This window comes from Phaethon aethereus, assembly GCF_964289735.1.
Source record: "Phaethon aethereus genome assembly, chromosome: 29".
Classification (NCBI taxonomy): domain Eukaryota; kingdom Metazoa; phylum Chordata; class Aves; order Phaethontiformes; family Phaethontidae; genus Phaethon; species Phaethon aethereus.
In genome coordinates, this window is record NC_138605.1 from 2,974,508 (window position 1) to 2,999,680 (window position 25,173).

At 61.7% G+C, this 25,173-nt stretch overlaps 1 protein-coding gene across 3 annotated transcripts; it reads left to right on the forward strand.

Annotated features, from left to right (window-relative positions):
* Positions 1–1,849: 1,849 nt before the first annotated feature.
* On the forward strand, positions 1,850–22,693 carry IKZF4 (IKAROS family zinc finger 4; the record flags this gene model as incomplete). Of its 3 annotated transcripts, XM_082011931.1 has the most annotated exons (8): positions 1,865–1,904; positions 6,241–6,372; positions 8,102–8,206; positions 13,132–13,392; positions 13,838–14,005; positions 20,031–20,180; positions 21,244–21,375; positions 21,665–22,693. In XM_082011931.1, the coding sequence occupies 8 exons, from the start codon at positions 1,865–1,867 to the stop codon at positions 22,387–22,389; spliced, it is 1,713 nt and encodes a 570-aa protein (XP_081868057.1). In that variant the 3' UTR covers positions 22,390–22,693. The 3 variants fall into 3 exon arrangements, with proteins under 3 accessions (XP_081868059.1, XP_081868057.1, XP_081868058.1); XM_082011933.1 differs by lacking the exon at positions 6,241–6,372 and having other exon boundaries at positions 1,850–1,908; positions 8,106–8,206; XM_082011932.1 differs by lacking the exon at positions 1,865–1,904 and having other exon boundaries at positions 6,215–6,264; positions 8,106–8,206.
* Positions 22,694–25,173: the final 2,480 nt, after the last annotated feature.

Sequence of the window (25,173 nt, forward strand, 5' to 3'; positions counted from 1 at the left end):
CCATGCTGGGAGAGGTGCGGCCCCGGGACGTCCTCCTCCCTCTCGGTGTCACGGGTGGTGGGGAAGGGAGTAGCCCGGGTGTTATGGCACCAGTCCGTGGGCTTCCTTAGTCTCTGCAGCCCCTAGGACTAATTTAAACTCCTCTGCGCCAGCGCTGGGTACCAGGCGCCGTTTACTGGTGGATTTGGAGCGGGTCTGGGAGTCTGCATCCCGATCCGGCGGGGAGATCGGAGCGGGACTCTCCGTCTCCCTGGTCAGGCTTCAGGACCTGCGGCGCCGGGGCCCTGGGTGCCCGTGACCGAGGGGGGTCCTCGCCTCGCCAGCCCGTCGCCAAACCGCACCGGGACGGCTGGCAAAACACCTCTGGTGGGACCTGCCGCAGGGTATCGCCGGGCTGGGCTGGGTGTACCTGGCAGCCAGCTGGTGAAAGCCTCCCCAAAAGCAGCGAGCCCCCACGGGAGGTCTGCGGTTAAGCGGAGCACGGTGAGAGCGTTTCTTCTTAATTAACATCAGGCAAGCAGTGGGGTCCGACGGGGTAATAAGCCCGGCCTAATGCGCCTCGTCCGCGTCTGTACTTATCTCGAGCGGTGCGTTGCCAGGAGCAAGACTCGTACAACTTGGCTCAGTCAAGAAGCCGTTATTGTTGAAAACCCGCTTTTAAAAGCGCACGGTTGGAAGGGAGCGACCGACTCCTTTCAGCTCGGAAAAGGTACCCGGGTCCCCTAGAAAGCCTCGCCGCCCGCGGTGCGTCGGCTGCTGGAGACACAGAGGGGAAAATGAACAGCGTTGCTGCTGCTGGCGTGTGCTGGCACTCCACGGATCACGTTGCTCTTCCTTTTCAAGGAGGCGATTCATCTCCACAAATTATCGCTTTTTTTAATTGTTCTCTGCAGCAAACGCTCCGTTTCCGACCCTATCAACTGCCAATTAGAGCCAGCTCTAAACAGCGAAACTCCTGTTTCTAAAACTGGGCTCATTTTGGTTTTTAAACAGCCAGTGTAATTGACAAATAAAAGCCATTTGAATGTATAAAATGTTCATTATCTCCGCGGGGTGCCGAGGAGCAAAATATAAGGCAGATTTCCCTTTTATTTTGGTGTGGTCGTTGGAACGGCTGTTGCGAGGCCGCTCGGCAGAGTGTGGCGCGTTAGCGCTCGGTCTCGTTGCCCAAAACCCCGACTCTTTTCATTGATAAAATGAAGCCGAGTCCTTTGGCATCCCGCGCTCGAGACTTCTTCATCTCCCCGCTGCCGCGTCAGGCGCGAGCACGTCGGTTGGCAGCGGCAGCCCCGCGCCGGAGCGGGGGAAGCGAATTGCCGGCCCGCCTCGCTGCCCGGGGCTGCGGCAGCGGCCGTCTGTCCGTCTGCACAGACTCTCCAGCTCTTGGCTGTCCCAAGGGAGCTGGCAGCCGCTCTTCTCCCCTCTCTGCCCGCTCCGCGCGCCCCAGGTTTGGCATTAAGAGCTGACGCCGTTTCCCGCGCACGCCGCAGCGCTGTGGTGGCGATGGTCTGCGCGCGGGGCGACGAAACCCTCCGCGCTCACCGCCGCGTTCGTCCGCGGCGTCGCAGCTTCGCTGCTGGGACCACCGCTTGCTGCTGGCGTTGGCGGTCGCTCTCCAAGAGGAGCGCCTGGAAAGCGCCGCTGGGATCGGGGAGGATCAGCGTGGTGCGCTGGCGTTGGTGGTGAGGTCGGTGTTGACGGTGTTAAGCCCAGGGCTGCAAAGCAGCTTTAAAGGAACTTGGGGTGAGTAACTCATCGGCTCCGGGAAGCTGTTGGGCAGTTTTACTGGAGGAGGAGTCCGAGCAGCTTCTGGAGGCTAACTCTGACTGAGCTCTGCTTTCTCTTTCAGCAAAGTACCTTAAAGATGGATATAGAAGACTGTAATGGACGATCTTACATATCTGGTATGTCTGATCTTGATTTTTGCCAGCTATTTTGGGTTGCTAACGTTTTAAGGTGCTCAGTCTCATCCTCTGGCTATAAGCTGTCCTGCACTCGGTTGCTTTGCCCGAGGCTGTGCTGCTGTCGCCATCACAGGTTAAGCATTGAGGAACAGTATTCAGCACATCAGCGTGTTTTGTTAAGTATCGGGGAAGCGTTAATGCCCACGGCATAATAAACAGCTAATTTAAAAAACGGTGCCTAGGCTGAGCCTTGGCAGTTCACGTGCTCGCCTGCTGATCTGGTGAGTGGCTGCCGGCGCTTGCAGGTGGAACTTCAAAATTTCAAGCCTCGCCGCAAGCTGGAAGGAAAATGTATTTCCAGCGGTGGCTGCGCAGCCCCAGCGCCGAAAGGTCTTGGGGGAGCTTGGTCGTTCCTTTAGGGCTCCCGGCTGCGCTCATGAAACGGGTGTTTTAGTCCCGCGCTCCGGTACGCCGAACGCGTGATGCCGACCCCGCGACTGGGAGCAGCGCGATATTCAAGACCCCCGCGGGTGACCTCAGCCGCGCGCCTCGCCAAGTCCAGCGCTGTTGTGTGTCGGCGTGCGTTGAGGTTAAACCCAGGCTGAGTTCCAGGGGCCAAGCCGTGGAATCTCCGTGGGGAGAGGGGGAGGCGGCGTGGGGCTGGCCTAGATCGTGGTGCCGGAAGCTGCTGGCGTGCCGGACCGCTCTGTAACCGGCGGGGTAGCACAGACCGGAGCTGCCGTGCTGGGGGTCACAGCCCCAGTGACCATCTCCAGAGAGGACCCCAGGGGCACTGGGGGGTTTAGATTATCTGGTCGCCTGCAGAAACCTGGCTCGCAGCCGGTACGGGCTGTCGGTGAAAGCGTTCGGTGGGATTTGTTCTTACCGCTGGGGGTCTGGTGTTTGCAGCGTGAAAACCCCTCGGTTTGTCCGTCTTTGCTCGAGGGAGGAGGGGGATTAGGGTAAGAGCCGATGCAGATTTAGCAGTGGCAAAGCCTGAAGAAACTCTCGCCATTACTGAAGCCGGGCTCTGCGAGCCGGCGGAGCCGGGGGGTGCCGGGGATGAATGGCTCAGCGGGGATGGAGGTCAGGAGTTGAAGCGCGTTGGAAGGCAGAGAGGACCCCGGCTGTTCTAACGAGCGGTTGTGGTGGCCAGGACTTGGTGCGCTGACAGAGCTGCGCGGGGGCCCTTGCGCAACGCCCCTCTGCATGAATCGCGTTACATCTTGCCCCTTCTGACAAAGTTCATCCTCGGAGTTATTGTCTGCTCCTTCTTTCTATGAAGGTTTCCTCCGATCCCCGGAGGATCCCTGCTCAGGTTAGACGCTCGGCTCTTCTCAAGGCGCTCGCCGCGGTTCGCCGCGCGGATTTTGGCTGCCAGGATGCCTCTGCTAAGTAACAAAATGCTTCCCTGAAGTTGGCGGGTCACATCGTGCCAAGGCGGCTGCCCGCTGAACGCGGCTGCTTTCTCGGCTTCCCGCTCGGCAGAGCCGCGTCCGCCCGCACTCGCCGCCGTCCTCCGGCGGAGTTTGGGGTGCGTGGGAGCGCTCGGCTCGGAGCTGCATGTCGCCTGCGGAGCTGCGGCTTTGCTTTTCCTCGGGGACTCCCATGGGTGAGCTCTTCCCTTTCCCCACGGTCCCAGCGGCTGGCCCGTGTTTCCCCGCGAGCCGCCTGGAAAGAGGGTCTGGAAAGAGGCAGCGGCGAAAGCCCCTCTCCCTCGGTTCAGCCTGAATCTCCCTCGGGTGCACGTGAGCTGTCAGTGCGGGAAGTCCTGGGGGGCTGAGGTTTAAGCAGCTCCTGGAGCCTGGGCGGGAAGGGGAACGGTTAAAGGACGGGAGAGGGGAAGAGCAGCGTTACGGGAGCTCTGCGGGGCCGTCCCGGCCAGGGTGGGTTCTCTTGAGTTCCCCAGGACCTGGGGAGCGAAGCCTGTGCTGCCCAGCCTGTCTGCCTGGCCTTGGGAAGGTCAGGGTCAGGGTCAAGGCCTGCCAGTTAGCTGCTTCAGGTGGCTGAGCTGCCGCTGGTCTGATGCGACCGGAGGAAGCGAACAGCAGAGCTCTCGAAACTTGTTTCTGTGAAATATGTTTAATTAAACGAACTCTTAAAAAAAAGAAAAAGCTCGCGCTCGTCAAGTAGCCCGGAAACTCTTCGTGAATGCGAAATACTTTTTCTCCTTTGAGTTCTTCACAGGAAAATAAGTCAGTTTTGAAACAGCTCTGGTAGAGACAGAGCCGTTACCGCAGAGGGGGTAGAAGCAAGGTGGAGGCGGGCAAGAGACCTCTCCGTGCCGCGTGCCGGTCCCTCGGCTGGCAGCTCCTCAGGCCGTGGGGCCTTCTGTAGGCGCTCGACCCACGCCGCCGGTGCTCGGGCTGCGCAGAGAACGGCTTTGCGCTCTTCGCTTGCGTCGCTCCCGCGGGCTGGGCGGCATCGCCGCTTGGCAGACGGTAAGAAGGGTCGAGCACCTTGGTGTGTCCGAGCCGCCGCGGCCCCCACGCCGGACGAGGCAGCAGGGCCGCCCGGTCAGCCACCCCGCCGCAGCCCGAGGGTGCCCCGCGCGGGCGGGCTGGGGTCAGGTCTTCGTCCCGCAGCCGCTCTCCCTGGGGTGGCCCAGCACCCTCGCAGGGCTGCCTCCGCGCCGTTGCGGCGGTGCGCGTGCGCGTCGCAGGCCGATGGAAGACGGGGGATGTTTTCAGGCCATCCCCCCCGCGCTCTGCTCCCCAGAACAGCCCACGTCTTCTCCGATTTACCCTCTTTTATTTGGGTACCGGGCACCCGAGAGCAGGGTTGAACGCCGCCCGCCCCTTGGATAACTGGGCTACAGACAGACGAGCCGTCAGTTGCGTGACGTTCAGGTTTCCATTTGTTTTTTTAGAGCAAATGAAATGTGACCCAATATTTCCTGAAATCTCAAGTCTGAAAAGTTATCAGGGAGGGAAATTGCCGCGAGACCGTTGAAACCAGGCGCCGGTTGCTCCCAGGAGTGGAGAGTGCTTCAGCTCTCGCTGTCGGCAGTGGGCAGCCAGCCCACCTGACGGGGCCGCGAGCCGCTCGCGGGAGCTGTTTTCGGGGGTCCCGGTGTCAGCCCCACTGCTGCGTGGAGGGAAAAACCCCGTCCCTGGGGAACGGGGGTGATTCGGAGCGGGGGTCCTGGCTGAGGTCCGTGCGGGCTGCGTGGGTTCGACAGCGATCCCTCCCAGGGGAGCAGAGGCTCTCAGCAGCGCGAGGGGGTGGCCTTGCTCGCGCGGTTCACGCTGGCCCCACGCCTGTTTTGGGGCGGGCTGGCCACCAAGGAAAACCAACTCGGTTATCCCTTGGTGCTTCCAGTCAGGAGGAGACTGGGGATCCTTTGGGATAAAAAGGATCCTTTGGGATCTGGAGGATGAAGCTGGCTGGCAGAGGAGCTGAGCTTCGAGCTGAGAACGGGATGCCGTGCCCTGCCTTCATGCTTGAAGGGACCGAGGAGAAATTTTGGTTTTTCTTTTTTTTTTTTTTTCTCTCTTTAATGTTTAACTTGAATTTTAGTTTGGGGTTTTTAACCTTTCTCCAGTACATGGGAGATTGGCAGTAGCTGGGAGCAGGCTGCAGCGTGGTCCTTCCTGCGGTCATCATCGCCCAGGTGCTTTGTTAGTGAGCCCTGACCGCATCTTCAGGGTTAAATCTGGGACCAAGAGGGTCTTTTTTTGTCGGGTGGGAACTGCACACCAAGATGAGCTCACCTGGAAACGCTGCTTAAAAAAATTCCTTGCAACTCCAGCGCGTTCTGGCCGTTCAATACGGATGCGCTGGTGCACGTGGAGTGCTGGGACGGCGTGAGGTGCCTCTCTTCTGGGCTGAGCATCCGCTCCGGAGCTGCCGGGCCCTGGCATGCTCCAGGTCCGGACGGGCCGGGTAGCCGGGGGGGTCTAACACGAGACGTTGCTGCTGCGTTTCTGGAGCTGAGGGCTGAGGCTGCGGTGTCCCTGTCCTTACGGATGCAGGAGGGTCGGAGCCCAAATGAGCCATCGCCTGACTGTAGGCTGACGCTGGGGACGATGCTGTTCTCCCTCTGGTCACCGGATCCTCTATTTCCCACCGATATTTCGGGTCCTGTGCCCGGTCGCTGAGCCCCCAGGGCTGCGTTGTGAGGGCAGAGCAGAGACCCCGCGGCATCCCTGGTCCCCTGTCCCCTGCCCGATCCCTCCTCTCCCTCCTTAGAGCGTCGTCCCCGGCTGGCTCGGCGCGGCTCCGTGCTCTCCGAGGGCTGCGGCCGCGTGTCCCCGCAGCGGGGAGCGGCGCAGCCCGCGTTCCCGCTCGCCGTGCCGCCTGACTGTAAAATGACGGTCGTTTCCCTCGCTTCCAGGAATCTGCTCTTCCTGGAAGGTGAGTGGCTGCGTGCGCCCTGCCAGCGACGCAGACATGCACACGCAGCCTGGGCTCCAGCGCTGTTTCCAAGGAGTTGGCTGTGATAACACTCCAGGGTATCTCCAGCAAGGTAGAATAACGCGAGTGAAACGGGAGCGGCGGGGGGGGGAAGGATCCTGAAATAACTCGGTGCCGTCTCCGCTGGCTCTCTGTGTGCGGAGGAGACGGGGTGCAGGGGCTGCGCGGGGCCGGGGGACTGACTCTGGAGGGTGATTTACAGGCGTCTGAAATCCCCCGTGCTGGCAGCGGGGCGAGGGAAGCAAAGGCCTGGCCCCCTCGAGGTGCCCGTGGAAGCGAGTATCGGCGAGGTAGGCTCAGGACGCCGCTCGTGACGTACCGAGACCCTTTGAGAGGGTCGGTCTCGCCCCACGCAGCGGCCGTTTGGTTTTTGGGCTGCAGGACGTGCCCCCGGCCTGCAGAGTAACGCACAGGGCTAGCTCCCCCTCGGCAGCAGGGTGCCTTCCTCCACGGGGCTCGTTGTTCAGCCTTCCCGTTAACCTCTGCTGCCGTGGCTGGCAGCACACGTGGGCTTCGCGCGAGTCAAACGCGCTGGCGGCAGCTTGCCAGCCTCACCGAAGCGTGGGGAGGGGAGAGGGAAGGGTCCTCCGAAGTCTCTCCCGCTGTGACCCCAGGAGCAAAGAAAACCTCTTTGCAGTGCTGCCGCGGGGAGCTGGGGAGGGCGAGGATGCTGCTGGGGCGTCCCAGCCTGGTCTCGGTCGAGCAGCGGTTTAGAAGATGCTGTCTCACCGAGGGCAGGAACCATAAATGATTCCCATGCTCAGCAAGGCTGACGAGCTCAGCGTCCTCGTAGTCATCAGACAATGGGATGAACTGGGCTCGGGGAGCACCGAGAGAAGAGTTTCTCCAGATGCCAGTGTTTAGAAATAACATTCCCAGCTGTGCTAAAGGCGTTCACGGAGCTTCTGCGCTTTCCATCATGAAACTCCGCCGTCCCCATCCTCGTGGCATCACCGAGGAGCGGCCACTGCGGGCGGCTGCCCGGCTCTCGGGCGTGCGGTGGGGAGGGCGGCAGGGGACCGGGGCTTGTCTGTGCGCTGGCAGGTCTTGCCGGAACAGAAACCTGCCAGCCCCCAAAGGGGAAAAAATGAGTCTAGGCTGCCGCGCAAATGCCGTGGGCTTGAGGTGATCTGGTAGGCAGCTACCTCGCTGAATTCACTTTCCAGCCTGAGTGGGCAAGGGCCTGTTTCCAGGGACTGCAAGGGTCCGTCCGGGGTGGGCTTGGCTTCCCAGGGATGCGAGTATCGGCTTGGGAATTGTCACTTCAGCAGGGACTGTCGGGGAGGGGGACCCCGGAGCCTGGCGAAGGGACCCGCTCGCCTGGGCAGAGCATGGGGGACAGCCTGGCAGGTCAGGGCACGGGGGGGTTAGGTGGAGGACTGGTGCTTGGGGGCGGGGGGCCGCCTGGCTCCCCGCCGGCTGGCACACCTTGGCACTGCAGTGCCGGCCGGAGCTCCCGCAGCGCCCGCCGGCACGGCGTGCCCACCCCTCTGCCCTTCTGCAACCTCTCTGCAAGCTGGCGAGGAGAGCAAAGCGGCTGCTGCCGTCGGCACGGCGCTGGCTCGGGGCTGTTGTGTCCGAGGAGGTCTCGGCAGCTGAGCCCCCGTCTGACACCGTGCTGGTGCGCGTGGCAGACGGTGCCCTTGGTGTAAAAGCCGTGTCCTCCAGCAGCCCCTTTCCAAAGCAGCGGTGCCGGGAAGGGGGCTTGGCGGGGTGAAGCCAGTGCAAACCCATGAGCTGTGCTTCAGGCGTCACTCACTTGTGTTTCCCTCCTCCCAAAGGTAGTGGGGATTCCTCTCTGGAGAAGGAGTTCAGCTCGGCGATCGTGGGACCCACGGTGAGCACACCCAACAGCCAGCACTCCTCCCCGAGCCGCTCTCTCAGTGGTGAGTACGCCGACTTCACGGAAAAAAGCCACGCCAAGGTCTGCCTGTTTTGTCCCCAGACCCTGCACCCTCTCAGGCGTGACATAAATTCTGACTTCCCGCTGTGACAGATTTCTCTCCGAGTCTGACTCTTTGTTTTCCAACCGAAGAGGATAAAACCCTGCGTCGGTCTCCACGCGGAGCAGCTGCCCCGTTACTGATCCTGGGCACCGGCTGTTGCTGAGCCCGGAGTTTTTCGAGTCGGCTGTGGTGATGCCGAGGACTCGGAGTCTTTCCTTGTGGTTGTGACTTTCACCTTGACTTCCAAGCAGCTGCGTGTTCCAGACTGCTAACGATCACAGCTCCAGAGGGGCCACTGGTTGCTTTGGAATAAGTTATGTTTTATATCTGTCTAGGAGGCTGTGTGGGAATTGAGAAGCCGTTCCGCTTCCTCTCGTGTAGTAGCTGGGGCAGCTGCAGTCCGCGGCGTGCACAGCGGTTCACGTAGCAGCAGACCCCTGCCTCTACACGAATGAGTCTGTTGGGAAGTTATTTGTGCAGCTGCGGGGGATTCGAGGAGCCCCTGGGCGTCTTCGGGTTCCCCGGGAGTGCCGCAGGGCGATGAAACACGCCACCAGCTCCCAGCCTTCGCCTGCCGCTGCCGGTGCCGTTTTGTGCGGGCACCAGCTTTGCCATCGTGTCTCTCTGTCCTTTCTGCCTGCTCCCCGCGCCAAGAAAAGAGTGGAAGAGGGGGAAGGCAGCTCCTTGGGAAGCTCCCCTGCTGCCAGCCCTGGTCACCTCGCAGAGCGGGCGCGTGCCCACTGAGGTCTTGCCCGGTTGTGCCTCTGTCCCCACGCGCTCTCGCCCGGCAGCGTGCCATCGGCCGAGCTGGTGGCCGGCACCTGGCAGGGAGCTAATCCAGAAACGGGACCGGTGTGGGGAATCTCTGGTGCCCAGCATGAAGCCTTCTATCTCCTTCCCTGTCTACTGATGGAATTCTTTGGGTTTTATTTCAAATGAATGAAACTGCTTTTTCAGTTACATTTAAGAACCTCCCCCGGTAAAATAGGTCCGACTTCAGAGTTGTCACAGCCTGTCCCTCGTCCTGGCACGCCGTCCGCTCCCATCGCTCACTGGTGATTGATGAGAAACGTGACATTTCCCTTGTGCGTTGAGGAACGGCGTGGCCCCGGATGAGCTCGGTACGGCGGGTACGCGCTTAACTTGCGGAGACGCTATTTACATCGCGGCCTTCTCGGGGCAGCAGTCAAGTTTCCATGGGCCGTACAAGCCACTAAGTCGTGTTGACGCGTGAAAAGGAGCGCTGAGACAAGACAAGTTGGCAAGTCCCGCTCTGAATTGCGCGCTCGCTATTCGAGAGCTGACAGGTGGGCCGCCTCTACCAGATTGACTCAACCAACACCAAAAAGACCGGCACCGCTCTGATCTTCCCTGTCTCCCGGCTTCCAGCGTGCGATTGCCTATTGCTTTTCCGTAGCGGAGAAACTCCCTCGTAATTTGCCCGCACGGACTTCCAGCCGTTAGGTGCTTGGGACGCCTCTGGTTAGGTTCTGGCCTTTGAAGGTTGCTCTTTCTGAACCAGGATAAAAAAAAACCCAAACACTGCGTTTTCAGAAGGGGCAACGTTGTGAATTAGCTCTGTTGCCATTTTTCCCTTTTATTACTTGCTATTTATTATACATTTGCCCTATAAAAACGCTTAGAAGCTCTGCAAAGAAATGAAATCTTGGCTTTTTCGCGGAGGACGGTTCTGAGATGTAACGCAGCCTTTTCGCTTGATCAGAAGCAAAAGGAATTGAGCACGTGGACTGACTGAAAGGACAATAACGATCCCTTCCCCTTTAACAGCAGGGTGTTAGTGATGGTATTGCCTCTGATCTGACTTGACTTCACAGCTGGTTCATCCAGCAAGCATCGTGCCCCAGAGGAGCAAGAATATTATATAACCTGTTCTGCCAGCAGAGACTTCCCTCCAGTGAGACCGGACTCTGCATTGGTTCTGAAAGGAGAATTACAGAACAATAGTTGGCCTCCCTTCTATGCCCAGGAAAAAAATAAGTCCCCGGGGGAACGGGAGAAAAAAAACACACAAAAAATCAACCAGAAAATCAAAGTGCAGCAAACGTCAACTCATCCGGGCAGCTCCCGCCGCCGAGAGAGGAGCTTTTCACTTCGTGTTTGTGCACAGAGGCGTCTGTTTGCGCTGGGTCTCCTGGATGCTCCCAGGGGAGCGCGGTGGCACCGGCCAGCACATAAATAAAGTCCTGCTCCCCCCGCAAGAATGCTTCAGCCGCAGAGTCTCCTCCCGGTCTGCAGCCGGCGGTGGCTTTGGCCAGTGGCTCAGCAGACGGTCTGAAAGTGCCTCCGATTGCCAAGGCCGGGTGTATGCACAGTTCACGTTGCCTGGAGCCTCTCTGGGAAGGCAGCATTGTCTGCCGCGAGGATCCAGGAAGGGAAGGAGCGGAGCCAGAGCCAGAATTCCTGGGCTCTTCACCCGGCAATAAACCTCACGCAGTCTCGGATGAATCGCTTCCACGCTGCTGCTCCTTGTTAATCCCCACTTGCGAAGCTGTACCTAGCTCTGGGGAAGAGCCAGAGCCCTCCTGCCCGCCGCGTCGAAGGCGGCGCGGAAGAGGAGCTTTCCTCTCCGAGCGCGTGGCCTGGCTCCTCGGGGGCTGCGTGTCTGCCGTTCCCGGGGGAGCGGGAGGCGCGCGTCTTCCCGGGACTGGGACCGTCTCGCTGCGGCCATCTCCGCTCTCCGGTGTTCGTGCGTCCTCCTTGCCCGGTAAGCGACCCAAAGCCTTCCTGCTCGCCCACTGGGAAGGATCGTCCCTGCCTCAGCCGATGTTCAGACACCCCCCCAGGTTTTAAAGGTCAAATCCTCCGGAGGGTTTGGTACCCAGGACCTTACCAAGGTTTTCTCAAATCCCCTCGGCTGGTACGCTGCATCTGTTGGCGTGCCGCAGGCGTCCCCGGACCGTGGGTGAGCATTCACGCTCTCACAAAGAGCTGAACGAGCCCCAGGGGTCGAGTCAGCACCAGATCTGGAAGCTGCTGGGATTTCTGTGTGGTTGCTCTCAGTCTGCTCCGTTCTCACGCCTGTCTCCACAAGGCAGCTTGGACTCTGCAATCTCCTACCCTCCGGGCAGCAGCAGAGTCTCCTTTGTGTATATAAAGTTCAGTTCCTCCAGCCCCCACAGTTCTCCTCTTAAGGGATTGGGAAGAGCCTCCTGCTTTAAATGGAAGAAATAAGAATCTGATATTTAAAGGGATTCTGTAAATATTTTGTTTAAGCCCGTGGGCTTGGTGCGTGGCCATGTGGGTGACCTGGATTCGACTTGACTTCATCGTCGTCTTCCTCCCGCCCGCCAGGACCAGCGCTACGGGAGCAGGTAGCGGGTGTGATCGGCCGAGGAGCGGCTGCGCCCGGCTGGGGAGCCTCCCCATGGGATTCCCTCTCGCTCCCGGCTGCTGGCGATAGCTTAAAGTGGGAGGAAACTTTCCAATTTGATCATTTAAAGACTGGCGCTCCAAACAGGCGACGTTTCACCGAGGCTGAGGGCGTCCCAGCGGCAGTCCTCCCTCGAGCGGAGGGTGCAGCTGGCGTCGCGAGGTGGGACGACCGCTCGGACGCTTGGCCGAGGGAGGGAGCGTGCAGGATCTGGGTGGACGAGTTCATCAGGAGGTAGTGGAGGGAGGAGAGGGAGAGGTTTCCCCCGTCATTCCCTCTCCCGGTCCCCGCAGGGCTGTGGCTTGCTGGCAGCGGAGGGAGCGGAGCGGTCGCCGTTGTCTCGGGGAGTGTTTGATTTGTGGCATTCCACAGATCATTAGAGCAGCCGGGAATGTAGGTCAGGGCTGGCGCATCCTCTCGCCAGCCTCCGCTCCTGATGCTGCAGGAGGAAGGAAAGGTAGCGGTGGGGAGGGAAACCCTGGGGCTTTGCTGCTGCCTTGGCCCCGCGCCCCTCCGCTGCCTGGCTTTGGTGGGCTTCTTGAGCGCGGTTCCTCCGGCTCCTGCCCTCTCTCTGCTCGTCTGGGCCAGAAATGCCGCAGGGCAGCTACTCCCGGCAGCCGCCGGCCCGCGGCTGTGGGACCTTTCCCTGGTCCCTGGCATCGCTCCCATCCATCTCCCTAGTTTCGCACCAGCTTTCTGGGGGTTTTCGGTGCCCAAACGCCACCCCACGGGTGTCTGCGTGCTCGTCCCCTCCCTGCCTTTGCCACGACTCCCACAGCCTCTGCGGCGGTTGAGGGAAGGGGAAGAGGCAGAGCTGCCTGCGGGGAGCCCGGCCCGAGCCCGGGCACCCAGGGCTGCCGGCGAGGCAGCGATCGGCGTGCCTGGGGCCGGGGCGGGGGGTTTCGGGCAGCACCATCCTGTTCGGTTTCTCTTTTGTGCCTTTAGATAGTTGGTGGATCCCAGGTCTTGTAGCAAAGTTGAAAATTTGCAGTGAAGCGGTGGCTTCTGCAGTGAGCCGAGATGTACCGGCCAGCCGAGACTCGCGCCGGGCCCTCTCTGCCAGTGGATTTGGAGCCTTTGCTGGTTCAGAGAGTCAGGATTTGGTGTCTTCTGCTTCCTCTGCAGTACTTTAAAAGCACGGGTGGTTCTTCTTTCCCCCTCTGCCTTTTGAATCCAGGGAACTAAATGTTTTTTCCTTCAGTCGGTCGCCTTGCAAGGCGGGGTGCAGAGCAGTAATCTTCGGGGTGTGCAGACAAGCCATCCAGCCCGTAGCCTCGTGCGATCCGCGTTTGATGTCGGTTCTTGAGCAGCCAATAAAATAAGAAGACATGCATTTATTGCAAAAAAAAAATCACGTAACGCATCACGGTATTTCTTTGAGGAGTAAACCTTGCCTCAGCTGTGCTCCCAACTTCTTTAACTTAAGAGTTTTTTTTCCTCTGCTGACCGTTTTATCCCTTCTGCCTCCTCGCAGCAAACTCTATCAAGGTGGAGATGTACAGCGATGAGGAAGCCAGCCGGCTGCTGTCACAGGATGACCGGATGCTCGAGAAGGACGACAGCGTGATCGTGGAGGACTCGCTCTCGGAGCCCCTGGGCTACTGCGACGGGACGGGCCAGGAGCCGCACTCCCCCGGGGGCATCCGGCTGCCCAACGGCAAGCTGAAATGCGACATCTGCGGCATGGTGTGCATCGGCCCCAACGTGCTGATGGTGCACAAGCGCAGCCACACCGGTGAGTGGCGGCCCCGAGGCCGCCGGTGCTGCCGCGGCAGGGGCAGGGTGGGCTCGAGGGAAGGACATTTCTGAAGCTGGGTGGCAAGCGGGTGTTGGCTGGTGGGCACAGGCGCCGCGGGAGAGGGGTGTCGGGTCCAAGATGCTGACCCCGGTGATGGCGGCCAGAAGGTGCTCCTGAGGAAAGGTCCGGGGAGGCGCGTGTAGCTGGTCCTTCCTCGTCACTGACCGGCCTCCAGCAGCAGGTCTGCCGCTCCCCGGGTGGGGGTCACGTCCAGAGCGCTGCGTTTGGTACTTAACCTCGGGCTTTCCCTCTCCGATGTGCTCGGCACTGCTGAACTCATGAACGTTTCTGGTCTCCCGGGCTGTTGATTCGAGAGCTGCTCCTCCGCAGACGTGGAAAACGCTTTTAATCGGGAGTTTCACCCGCTGCTCTGGCTTTGCAGGAGAAAGGCCGTTCCACTGCAACCAGTGCGGAGCCTCCTTCACCCAGAAGGGAAACCTCCTGCGTCACATCAAACTACATTCTGGCGAGAAGCCCTTCAAATGTCCCTTCTGCAACTACGCCTGCCGCAGGAGGGATGCGCTCACCGGCCACCTGCGGACGCACTCCGGTGGGTAGCTCTGGCCGGCCACGGGAGGGGAGGGGAGGAAGCGGGGGGGAACACGCGGTGATGGTACAAAACCAGGGGTTTGAGCCCAGCTTCCAAAAGCGGCAGCCTGCAGCTCCCAACCGACAGCAGCCAAACTCGCTCTCGTGCTGGCTCCCAGCTTGCCGCCGTCGCCACGCCACTGTCGCGGTGCGGCACCGACCCGCCGAGGGCAGAGTGTGTGCCTGGGGGAGGTTGTGTTGGTGTCTGGTTAGTGGTCTGGGCACTCTGCCGACCGGAGGGGTGCCCGCGGGGCTTTGTGCCGCTGTGTTCCACTCATTCCTGGGGGTTATTGCGTTTCTTTCTTATAAAGATAAATGTTTAATAGATTTTATTGAGTCAAGATAGGTTCCACCCTTGGGTGTGCCCTGCCCAGTGAAAACGAGCGCTGAGGGGTTTTGTTTGTGTGTTGTTTTGACATTGTCCTTTTAAAATATGACATTTGAGATGCGGTTTTCACCCTCCGGTTCCGTGATGTAACAGCTGGCGGGGGCCACGGGTGGGAGTGAAGTACGTACAGCCAGCAAACCCCTTGGTTTGTGATCGTTTTGCCTCGATTTGCGTACCAGCGTGTTTCTGCGGTGCTGCCGGCGCTTTTAAAGTTCACGCAGGCGGCTTTGAACACCTGTGACTCTCTCCTCTCTAACCTTTTGAGCGCTGCGTGGAAATGAGCGTCGTGTGCTTCCTCGAAGGAAGAAACCTGTCCCCTGCAGAGCCCGTTCTCATCACAGCCTTGCCCGGGAGCCCAGAAACCTGCTTCCCCCTCGCAGCCTGGCCGGAGTGCCTCGATTTTCTTTAAGTTTCTGCCCTTCTCCCTCGGAGGGTGAGGCGCTCTGCGTTTAAGCTCCTGTCTTGCTGTGGCTGAATCTTCCCACCTTGCTGTTTCTGTTGGGAGTTTGACATCTCCTATGCACAGCTGAGACTTTTCAGGAGATGCTGGAGGGGAATCCAGGTGGTTTGAGCCCTGGAGCAAGGCACCAAGCCTGCAACGGGGCGGTTGGTTCTTGCCTGGCGGCTGCGCGGGAGGAGATTTGGGGGCTTTGCAGGAGTTTCCCATCCGTTACGTTTTGCCTCTGGCCATCCCCGCTGCCGAGGGACAAAGCTGCTTCTCAGCGTAAAACTTTTTTGGTCTCTTGTCCGGTTCTCCAGCCTGGCCAGAGTATGGCAGCGGGTGGCATTTCTGATACCGAGGTGATCGGGAAAGAGTTGGTTTTGCCCCAGGGGAGGAGGTGAGGTTAGCGGCCTCGGGCTTTGCCAGTTAATGGGGAGAAATGCCAAAGAAATCCTTTCCCCACCGTTCTTCCTTATCTCTAAGTGGGGGGGAGCAAGAAGGCAGTAGTTGGAGGCAAAAACCGTGCTGCTATTAACTCTAGAGCGCAAAGAGCGTGTGCGTCTCCTGCCGCCCCGCTCGGAGGGTGAGGAAAGCCAGGCTCCGGTGGCAGCCCGGCTCCCCACGAAGCATTGAGTCACCGCGGCGGCTGCTCGGAGCAGCTGAGCCTCGGCCGCTCCGCCCGGAGGCCTTCGGCTCTCCCTACGAGTCCTTCAGTCTGGAGCGATCAGCATCAGCCGTCTTCCTCCCCTCCACCCCCGGCCGCTCCGAGCGGCCGCAGCTCAGCCGGCGCCGAGCCGAGCTCCATCTTGGGCAGCGCTGCATCGGCTCGGGGAGGCGTCACCGCGCGGCGGAGCGGAGGGCTTTGGCAGCCGTCCGCTGCGAGCTCGCCGTGCCGGCGGCTCTGACCTGCACCCTTGCAGCGTGTCGCTGACGAGCCCCTGCCCGGGGACCTTCAGCAGGTGGGTTTTTGGCAGGGGACGGGCGCGCTGAAGCTGCACGGATCCTCGATTTTGGTTTTGGGGGAAAAAAAAAAAAAAAAAAATCTTCTGCTGTGTCTGGAGCAGAGTCCCATCAGGAAGGTCACCGTCCTTCGCTTTGTTTAAACCCTCCCCATCCCCTCCGTGTTGGGGTGTGGGGTTTTGGGGCGTTAGGTGGCTGAGCCCCTTCTGGGACCCCCAGCTCGCTGGCAGCCGAGAGGTGTGTGCGGGCGGATGCGCGGACCCGAATCTGGGGGCACGTGCTGCACATCACCTCGTGGCAGCAGCTCCCGTGGCTGGCGAGACCCTGCTCCGAGCCTGCCTCGCGCTCCTGGGGGCTTTCTCCTAACTCGTGGGCTTCAGGGGGCCCCGAACTGTCCGGACCCAGAGATGCAGGGTCATTGCTGGACTCCCTGGTCGTGTCTCTTCTCGTGGGTCAAGATCCCCCTCTCAGGCTGCTCCTTGTCCGCCGCCTTCACCCTCGCCGGGCGCCAGAGGTGGGTCCTTGGCAGAGCCGTGCCGACCTCTCCCCGCTGCCAGGTGTGGAAAGGGTCGCCTTGAGCCCTTCAATCAAGAGACACAGAAATGGGACAAGCCCTCACATATCAAACAAAAATTAGTCTTTATGGGAGCTAATTACTAAGAAAACCTTCGTTTAATGTGGATTTCACAGGCGAAAATCTACCGGTTACCCTGCCTGGGTGGAAGGCAGCGGGGCTTGGCTTTCCCTCCCTCTGCCTTAACTAGAGGCATGTGCGTTTTACGCCGTCCCCATGAGGGACACTGAGCTTTCATCTCGGAAGATGTGCTGTCCAAAAAAGTGAGGTATTAAAATCCAGATCAAACACGCTGCCTTGCTCTGAAATAGATCAGAAGCTGCAGCCCACACCCGGGACAGTGGAGACGAGCTGCCGCTCCTCCGAGACCTCGCTCCCTTGTAGTCCTCGCCGCTTCGCAGCCCAGTAAATAAACGAACCCGGAGCGTCTGTTCGGGGGGAGCCTTTCTGTTTCTTGTACTTGGTCAGAAGAAACTTCCCCCGGTGGGGCCCGGCGGCGAGGAGAGCGTTGCCCCGTGCTCACGTTTTGGGTGTTACATGGGCAAAGAACTTCGGGGATCCCAGACAGACCTCGTTGCCCGCTGGAAGCCTCTCGCTCACGTTAGGTGACGGATGGACCGAGCCTGTCTGAGGCACGAGCACGTATTGGTGGGTAGATGAGGACGTTTTCAAAGAACAGACTAAGAAGTCAAAGGAAAAGCGACTGATCGCAAGGCCAACCCTCCCTCCTCGTCCTGCAGCCGCCATAAAACCCCGTCCCTGAGCCGTAGCTGACCTTCCGCGAGGGGAAGCCCAGCGGAAGCCGTGCTGGCAGTGCACGGCTGCGGCGTGGGCAGAGCCGTGGAGGAGCCTCAATGCTGGCAGCGAGATCTTTGCTGCCGAGGCGTGTGGGCAGGAGGACAGCTCGGTCCCCGTGTCCCCAGGGAGCCGTGCCGGCGCGGTCAGGCGATAGCCGGGTCCCAGGCTCCTCCGTGTCCCGCTCTGCCCCTGCGCCACAGGCAGCTGCCTGTCCCCAGAGCCCCGAAACGCAGGCTGAGGCGGGGAAGAGGAAGGCTGGATCCTGAGGAAATATCTTCAGGGAATCCACGTGGAGCTTCCCAGCTTGGAAAGCCAACCCCGATCCCAGCGCTGCTGTTGGGAGCTTTGCGAAGCGCACGCAGGGTTTGGGTGGTGGTTTTGTTTAGGAATAACAAAACCGAGCCATTTGGGGATCTCTTAACATTAAAAGCTGAGCGAGTGATGGAGATTAATGAGATGTAATGGAATTTGCAGTCGAGGCTCTCCCATCTAAATTGCTAGATTTGAGGAGTAAATTCCTAACACACATTTTTGTGTTCGTACTCGGTGGCTAGCGGCATCCTTGCCTCCCTTGGGACTGGAGTAAACCAATATTCAGCTGCTCTGCGACAGTGCTGCTGCCTGGGGAGGGCTGGGAGGAGAGATTTGCACTTGTCATCGGCTTCTTCCCATTGATTTCCAATGCGGAGCTTCGGTGGTGAAACCCACGGTGGCTCCTGGACTCCCGCAGCTGCCCGTGGCTCGGCTGAGCTGCCGGCCTGGGACCGGGCAGGGGTGCGGCATGCGCGGCCGCAGCCGGTCTCCCCATTCCTGCCACGGTCTGAGGCTGCGGCGGTGTTTGGGCGGGAGCCGGTACCGGCGTCGCAAGAGGAGGCGCCGGCCCCGCTTCCCAGCCGCAGTGCAAAACACTTCACACGAATCCAGGTGTCAGAGCCGGCGCGGGGGTACATGTGAATTCACCTACAGCCTGAAAATGTGTTGGTTTGGGTTTTTTTAAAAAGCAGTTAAAGGTTAAACCACAAGCTGCAAAAAACCCCGAAACAACCCCTTAAATCTGACAGGAACAGAAAGAGCCTGGTCCAGGCGGCTCGCGGCAGACAGCACGCTCCTCCCCGAGCGTTGCGCCGGAGCCAGACGTGGCGCGCCCGACGCAGGCGGCTGCCGTGGGGCCGGCTGACGCCCCTGCCAGCGCGTCCTGGGCGGTGGGCTCCGGCTTCCACCAAAAGCGTCCGATTTCGGGGCATTGCCCCACTCCCAGAAGCAGCCTCCGCGCCCCGTGGGGCGGTGTCGGAGGGGAAGGGCACGGCGGCTCCCGGGCTTGTCTCGGAGGCCACGGTCCCTGGCTCTCTCCGGGCGACCGCGTTCCCCCTCCCCGGCGTGGCGTGGCTCCGTGCTTTGCTGTCTCGCCTTTTTTCAGGAGGCGAGCTCCCGGGTGGGAGCGACAGCCGGGGCGGAAGGGAGCGCGTGGGGCTGCGTCTCTGTCCTGGTGGAGTGCTCGGGGGGTGTGCAGGGGGCTGGAGACCCCCCCCAGCTCAGCTTCCCCGTGCGTGGTTTTGGTTGTGGTTTTTTTTCCCCGTTAGCATCTTCTTGCCTAACGAGCTGCGTCCCCCGAAAGGCACCTGAGTGGGACCGGCCTGCGGCCGCGGGTCCCTCTTCCCCTGCCAGGCTGTTTCGTGGGGTGGGGGACCGCCTTGCCCTTTCCCCGGTGCCCGAAGGATGTCGGCGGGTCCGCCGCCCAGGTACTGCTCTCATTATACCTAATTAGCAGTCACCCGGCGAGCGGCACAAAAGCCCTGTGTCAGCACTTGCGTTTCCCCGTCCCCTGCGCAGCCAGCAGCCTCGCGGCGCGATGGAAACTGCGACGGGGCGCAGAGATACCATCTCCCCTCGGGAGGCGTCACGATTTTTCACTGTAAATAGCCTGTGGGTTAAAACGCGCAGATGACGACGTGGCGTGCGCGGTCCGCCGCGAGGAGCGCCGCCGGCTCCGCCGCACGCGGCAGCCGCTCTCCTTTGGTGGTCGCCGGCCAGCAAGGCTGAACGCCGACCTTGGGTGGCTTCGGTGATGTTCAGTCAGAAGCGAGGAAATTGGACGAGAATAAAAACGTGTCTGGCGAGTGTCTTATGAACCTCGGGGGGGTGCGCACGCTCCGCACGGCAACGGGTGCCCGCCGAGCGCCTTGTGGCCAACGGAGGGCGAAGAAATGCTTAGAAAAGTTTAAAAGTTTGGGGGGTCCAGCTGCCCTCCAAAGGGCAACGGCAAAATTTTTGCCAAAGGCAAAATACTGCCTTTGGCGCTGGGGCTTCCAGCGGGAGCGTTACCCGGAGCTGTGCAACGTGGGCAGGCGGCTGCTGCTGTCTTGGGAGCAGAACGTAGGTAAAAGCCGGGTCAGAGGCGTTTTGCTTTAGCGGTTTGGCCAAATTATGATTTATTTTCATTGCTCCCCCTCTATCAAAACCCAGGAGCATCCAGCCCTCCTCCTGCGGCTCTCCGGCAGGCGTTTGAGGAGGCGAGCTGCCGGGGTGCGGGCGGGAGCTGTGTTTGGGGTAGGTGGTGGTCGGGGGGAAGGCTGAGGCGGAAGCTGGGAGCTGCGGGTCGTGGCTCTTGCTCCCAGCTCTGGAAGCTGGTGCTCGAGAGGTGCCCGAGGGGTCCTTCCCCTGCGGCGGGCAGTCGGGGAGGGTCGCTGCCCCGCCGCGACACTCCCTGTCAGCCTGTTCCTGCTGCTTTTCTCTCCCATCGACGCACGTCCAGCCCTTTCCCGGGCTCTTCGGCGGGGGCACCATGTCTGTTCTTACGGCCGGGCTCTGGTTTGCCTGTTTTGCAGTCTCCTCCCCCACCGTCGGCAAGCCCTACAAGTGCAACTACTGCGGCCGGAGCTACAAGCAGCAGAGCACGCTGGAGGAGCACAAGGAGCGGTGCCACAACTACCTGCAGAGTCTGAACACTGAGCCGCAGTCGCTGGCCGGCCAGCAAGGTCAGTGCCGCGGGGCGGCCGGAGCCCCACCGCCTCCCTGGCTCCGGGGACACGAGGAGGGGTCCCGGCAGGGTGGGAAACGGGCACGCGAGTTGGCTTTCCAGCGCCGTCTCCGGCTGAGGGGGTCGAGCTTCGGGGACATCCTTCCCGTTAGAAAAGGGGGGGTGTCACGCGGGGGAGGGCGTGAGCCCCGGAGCTCTCCGTGCCCCGGCGATCGTGGGATGAAAGGTGCTATGCGTGTGCGTTGGTTAATGCCGCAAACCTCTGCCAGTGCAAAGTGTTACCTCCCTGGTTCCTCCCCTCGCCGCCGGCCGGATTTCAGAGCCCCCTGAATCGAAACGCGCCCCCGTCCCGTATTTCTGGTGCAAGAACTACCGCGAGCGTTTCCCATAAGTAACAGAACACGGCTACGGCACCGCGACGGAGGGGATTTACCCCTGCGGGCAGGTGTCTGAGACGGGCACCGCGTGCCTTGGAAGCTCCTCCTGGCTCCTCCTCGGAGCCTGCAGACAGACCCCCCGCCTTTGCTGCGCCGGCAAAGAACCAGAGCCGGAGCCTTCCTGGCTTCTTGGGAGCCAGACCTGGTCCCTCTAGAGCCACCGGTGCTGACGGCGAGGTTCACCGGTTAAGGCTGCCCGGACACTGTAACCGGATGATCCGTAACCTGTGGGGCACGGGCATGGCGGAGCCGCCCTCGCCAGCAGCGCTGCAGGGCAGGTCTCTCCAGGACGGGGTTGAGAGCCGGCAAGAAAAGCGAGGGCACTTCCATCCGTTGAAGCCGGCTCCTCTTCCCCAAAGTGGCAGGAGCGGGCCCAGCTCGATGAAGAAGGGAGGCGGACCGGCCGCCGGCGCTCCCCTGCGACCGATTCACCGACGGGGTAAGCTCTGGGCCTGGAGCAGGCAGCCCGGGAGCCTTTCCGCAGGTCCGTCCCGGCTAGCAGAGGGCAGGAGCGGCGTGCCTCGAGCGCTGGCTGCGGAGTCTCCGGCCTGGGTCGCAGCGTGCCCGTCCCGCTCGCCCCGTCCCGCGGTTGCCGGCTGAACCGAGTTTCCCTTGTCTTGCCAGGTGACGAGATGCGAGACCTGGAGATAGTGCCGGACTCTCTGCTTCACCCCTCGTCCGACCGGCCGACGTTTATTGACCGGCTGGCGAACAGCCTCACCAAACGGAAACGATCGACACCTCAGAAATTCGTGGGTAAGGGGATCCCCCCCCTTGCTTCCCGGGCAGGCAGGAGAGAGGAGGGAGCGGGGGAGCCCCCGGCCGCTGGAGCGGGGCTCGAGCGCCCGGCCGGGACCCCCCGGGAGCTGAGACTCTGCACTTGGGCACGCGGCTGGTGTTCGCACAGCGCCTTTCATCCCCGCGATCCTGGGACGGGGCAGGGCTCGCGCGCCGTGCTGGGGAGGGAGAGGACGTTGGGGGGGCCCGGGGGGTGCGCCCCGAAACCAAGCCTGCCTCGCTCTTGACGCTGCTCTCCTTCCCGCAGGCGAGAAGCAGATGCGATTCGCCCTCTCGGACCTCCCCTTCGACGTGAACTCCGGCTTCGAGAAGGACGTGGAGGTGGTCTCGGCCCACCACCCCCTCGACCCCTCCTACGGCAGCTCCCTGTCCCTGATGGGGGGGGAGCATCTTCGCCCCCTCCGGCTCCCCCCCACAAACTGCATCTCGGAAGTCACCCCCGTCATCAGCTCCGTCTACACCCAGATCCAGCCCCTGCCGGGCCGGCTGGAGATGCCGGGGAGCCGGGAGGCCGCCGAGGGGCACGAGGACGTGCCGGACGGGGTGCAGGTGGTGTACCGGGGCCGGGAGCCGGGCGCGTCGCCCGCCAACGGCTGCCAGGACTCGACGGACACGGAGAGCAACCACGAAGAGCGGAGCTCGCAGCTGCCGGCGGGGAACTGCGCCAGCAGCCGCCAGAGCCCAGCCTACGCCAAAGAGGACCCCAAGCTGCCGGAGGGACCCCCGGCCGCCCGCTCCACGCCCAGCTCCGCCAAAGAAGCCCTGCGGGTGGTCAACGAGGACGGGGAGCAGATCAGGGCCTTCAAGTGCGAGCACTGCCGCATCCTTTTCCTGGACCACGTCATGTTCACCATCCACATGGGCTGCCACGGCTTCAGAGACCCTTTCGAATGCAACATCTGTGGCTACCACAGCCAGGACCGGTACGAGTTCTCCTCCCACATAGTGCGGGGCGAGCATAAAGTCGGCTAAAAACCCCCCTCCCTCCTCTCCCCGTCCCCCCAGCCCGCCCTTCACTCTTCCTCTGTCTCTAGCTCAGCCCCTCCACCCTTAGGGCATGGAACTGTTGGTTTTTCTTTTATACTCCTTTGCACTGACTTTGGCTACAAAAATATTTAAAAAAAAAAAATCGATAACTAAAAAAAAAAAAAAAAACACCAACCCCGACGAGGGGGAGCTCTTAACAATTTGCCTTTTTATAAATGGAGTTATTTAAATATTAACGGACTTTTTTGTGCTTTCCCCCCCCACCTCTCTCACCTCCCTCTGTTATTTATTAAGCTTCTTAGTTTCTCTTTTTATAACTCTTTTTTTCTGCGCCCCCCCTCCACTGAAGTCTCGCTTGAATTTTTGAGACTGGTTCTCCCCACGCCCCCGCCCCGGTCCCGGTCGGCTCTCCGGCACGGGGCCGCGTGCCAGCCCGGAGCTCCGAGCCCTTTCCTTGGTGCGAGCCCGGCGTTGCCCGTCCCCGCTCTGGGGCGAAGCGAACCTCAGATTAGGTGCTAACCCCCCCCGGGTCCCCCCGCTCCCTCAGCTGCTGAGCCCCCCCTCCGATGCACGGAGCGTAAAGCCGGGACCCCCCCGCCTCCCCGCGGGGCCGCGTGCGCCGGCGGCAGCGCCGGCAGGGCCCGGGCGGCCAAGCTGGGTTTGGCCCGGCTCCTCCTTCCCGCGGCGCTCGAAGCCCCCCGTGCGGGGGCGGTGGGGGTCCGCACCGCTCCGCTGAAATGAAGGAAACCTAAGCCAGGAAGACGGTGAGCGTCCGAGTGACGGCTCCATTCTGCTGTCTGGGGTCTCCTCCTCCTCCTCCTCCTCCTCCTCCTCCTCTTCCAAGGCACAGGCCAGTATCTCCAGCCCGCTCTGCTGCAGGGGCTGCCCCCCGCACGCTGCCCGCCGGCCGTGGGGACGCCGGACCCCCGACCTGGCCCCCCCTCGCCCCCAAAGAGTTGCTCCCTCTGGCATTCCCGGGGGATCGCCGGGATCTCCCCGCGGTCCAGTGTCGTTTCTGTTCCTGCAGCGTCCGCCCCGCTCTCGTGCGCGGGGAGGCGTCGGGGCGGCGGCGCGCTCGACGCCGGCGCCTTGCCCTCGGTGCTGCCGGCAGCGGGACCCCCGGGCCCCCCGTGTTCAGGGGGGGCCTGAAAGAGGGGTGGGAGGTGGGGGGTGCCGCCTGCTGAGCCCCGTTCCCTGGGGCGTGCTCCCAGCGGGCTGCCGGGAGCCGGCCGCTCTTCAAGGGCGAGACACCGGGGGACGGGGCTCCCGGTCCCGCGGGGGGTCCGGAGCCGGGGTCCCCCCGGGGACGGGGTCCCCCGGCGAAAGGGACTTACAGCGGGGCCGGGGAGGCAGCCGATAGAACCAAAAATAAAGCGCGAGCCGGGGGCCGCGGCGGAGCCGGCCGCCGCCTCGGTGCCGGCGGCACCCGCCGCAGCCGGGACCCCCGGCCGCAGCCCCCGCCGCGGGGGGCCCCGCTTCCTACCCAGGCCCAGGATGCATAAAACGCCCCTCAGCCGCAGCCGCTCCCCGGGGCGCTCCTGAGGTTGAAACCAAAGGCTGTTCCTTTTTCTACGGACACAAACACGACCACCTCACGCGGCGGCAACTCCCGCTGCCCCTCTTTCCCGTTTCCTGTTATTATTGGGTATTTTTTTTCCCCTCCTTTCTTTGCTTTTCTGTTGACGGTGTCTGCGTGGCGAGAGGGGAGAGGGGACAGCTGAGCCGGGGCTCGGCGCGGGGCTCGGCTCGCCCCTTCCCGCCCGCTGCCGCCGATAACCGGCGCCGGCAGAACAAGCCGGAGCCCCCCGTGCCCCCCCCCCAGTGCCGAAACAAACCCAAAAAGGGGTTTTTACGAACCGAAATGGAAGCTCTGCGGTTTCTGACCGCTCTTGGGTTGTTTTTCTTTCCGTCTCTTTTCTTTTTCCTGTAAAAGAGTCTAAAACAAAAATGTAGGAATTTTGTAAAACTCCAGGTCGCTTTACTCGTGTAAATATCTATATTTTTTAATCAGATGTATGAAGAACAAATGATGATGTGCAATACCCCGGCCCCCCCGGCTCCGGCCCCTCCTTCCTTTCTAACGAGTTTTCATTTGTATATCGTTAATGGATTTGCTGTCGTCTTTGTTTTTCCCTTTTTTGTGAGGTTAGACTCGCTTTTGGACAAAAAACGCCCCCCCCCCGCCCCCCCGTGACCGCAGGAGCTTTTGTATCTGTAAGATATTGTAATTACCTATTTGTGTAACGAGATCTACTACTGTAAGTTTTGTACTGTACTGGCTGAAGGTCTGTTATAAATAAACCGGAGTAATTTAACGGCCCCCCCGCCTCCCTTCTGTGGGGTGGGGGGCTGGGGGGGGTCCCTTCGCACAGGGGCTGGGGGAAGGGGGGGCGGAGGGGGTGGCCCAGAGTTGGGGGACGCGCTGCGCCCCCCCCCCGTGAGGGGTAGGAGCCTTGGGGGACCCCTCTACGAGCATGGGGGGGGGGGCTCCCCCCAGAGCGGGGAGGGGGGTCGGGGCACCCCCGCGGCTGGGGGTGGGGCAGGACTACATCTCCCAGCGCCCCCCGCGGCGCGCGGGGGAGATGACGGCACACGCAGCACGCGGCGCGCGCGCTCGTCGCCTCACACCGCGCGTAGCGCGGACCCCTCCGCCGCGGCCAGGAGAAGTAGTCCCTCCCGCCTCCGCCGCCTCCGCGGCCCAGCGCCGCCGCCGACCGCCCCGCGCTCGCCCCGGCCCCGCCGGCGGAGCCGCTGCGAGGCTGCCGGAGG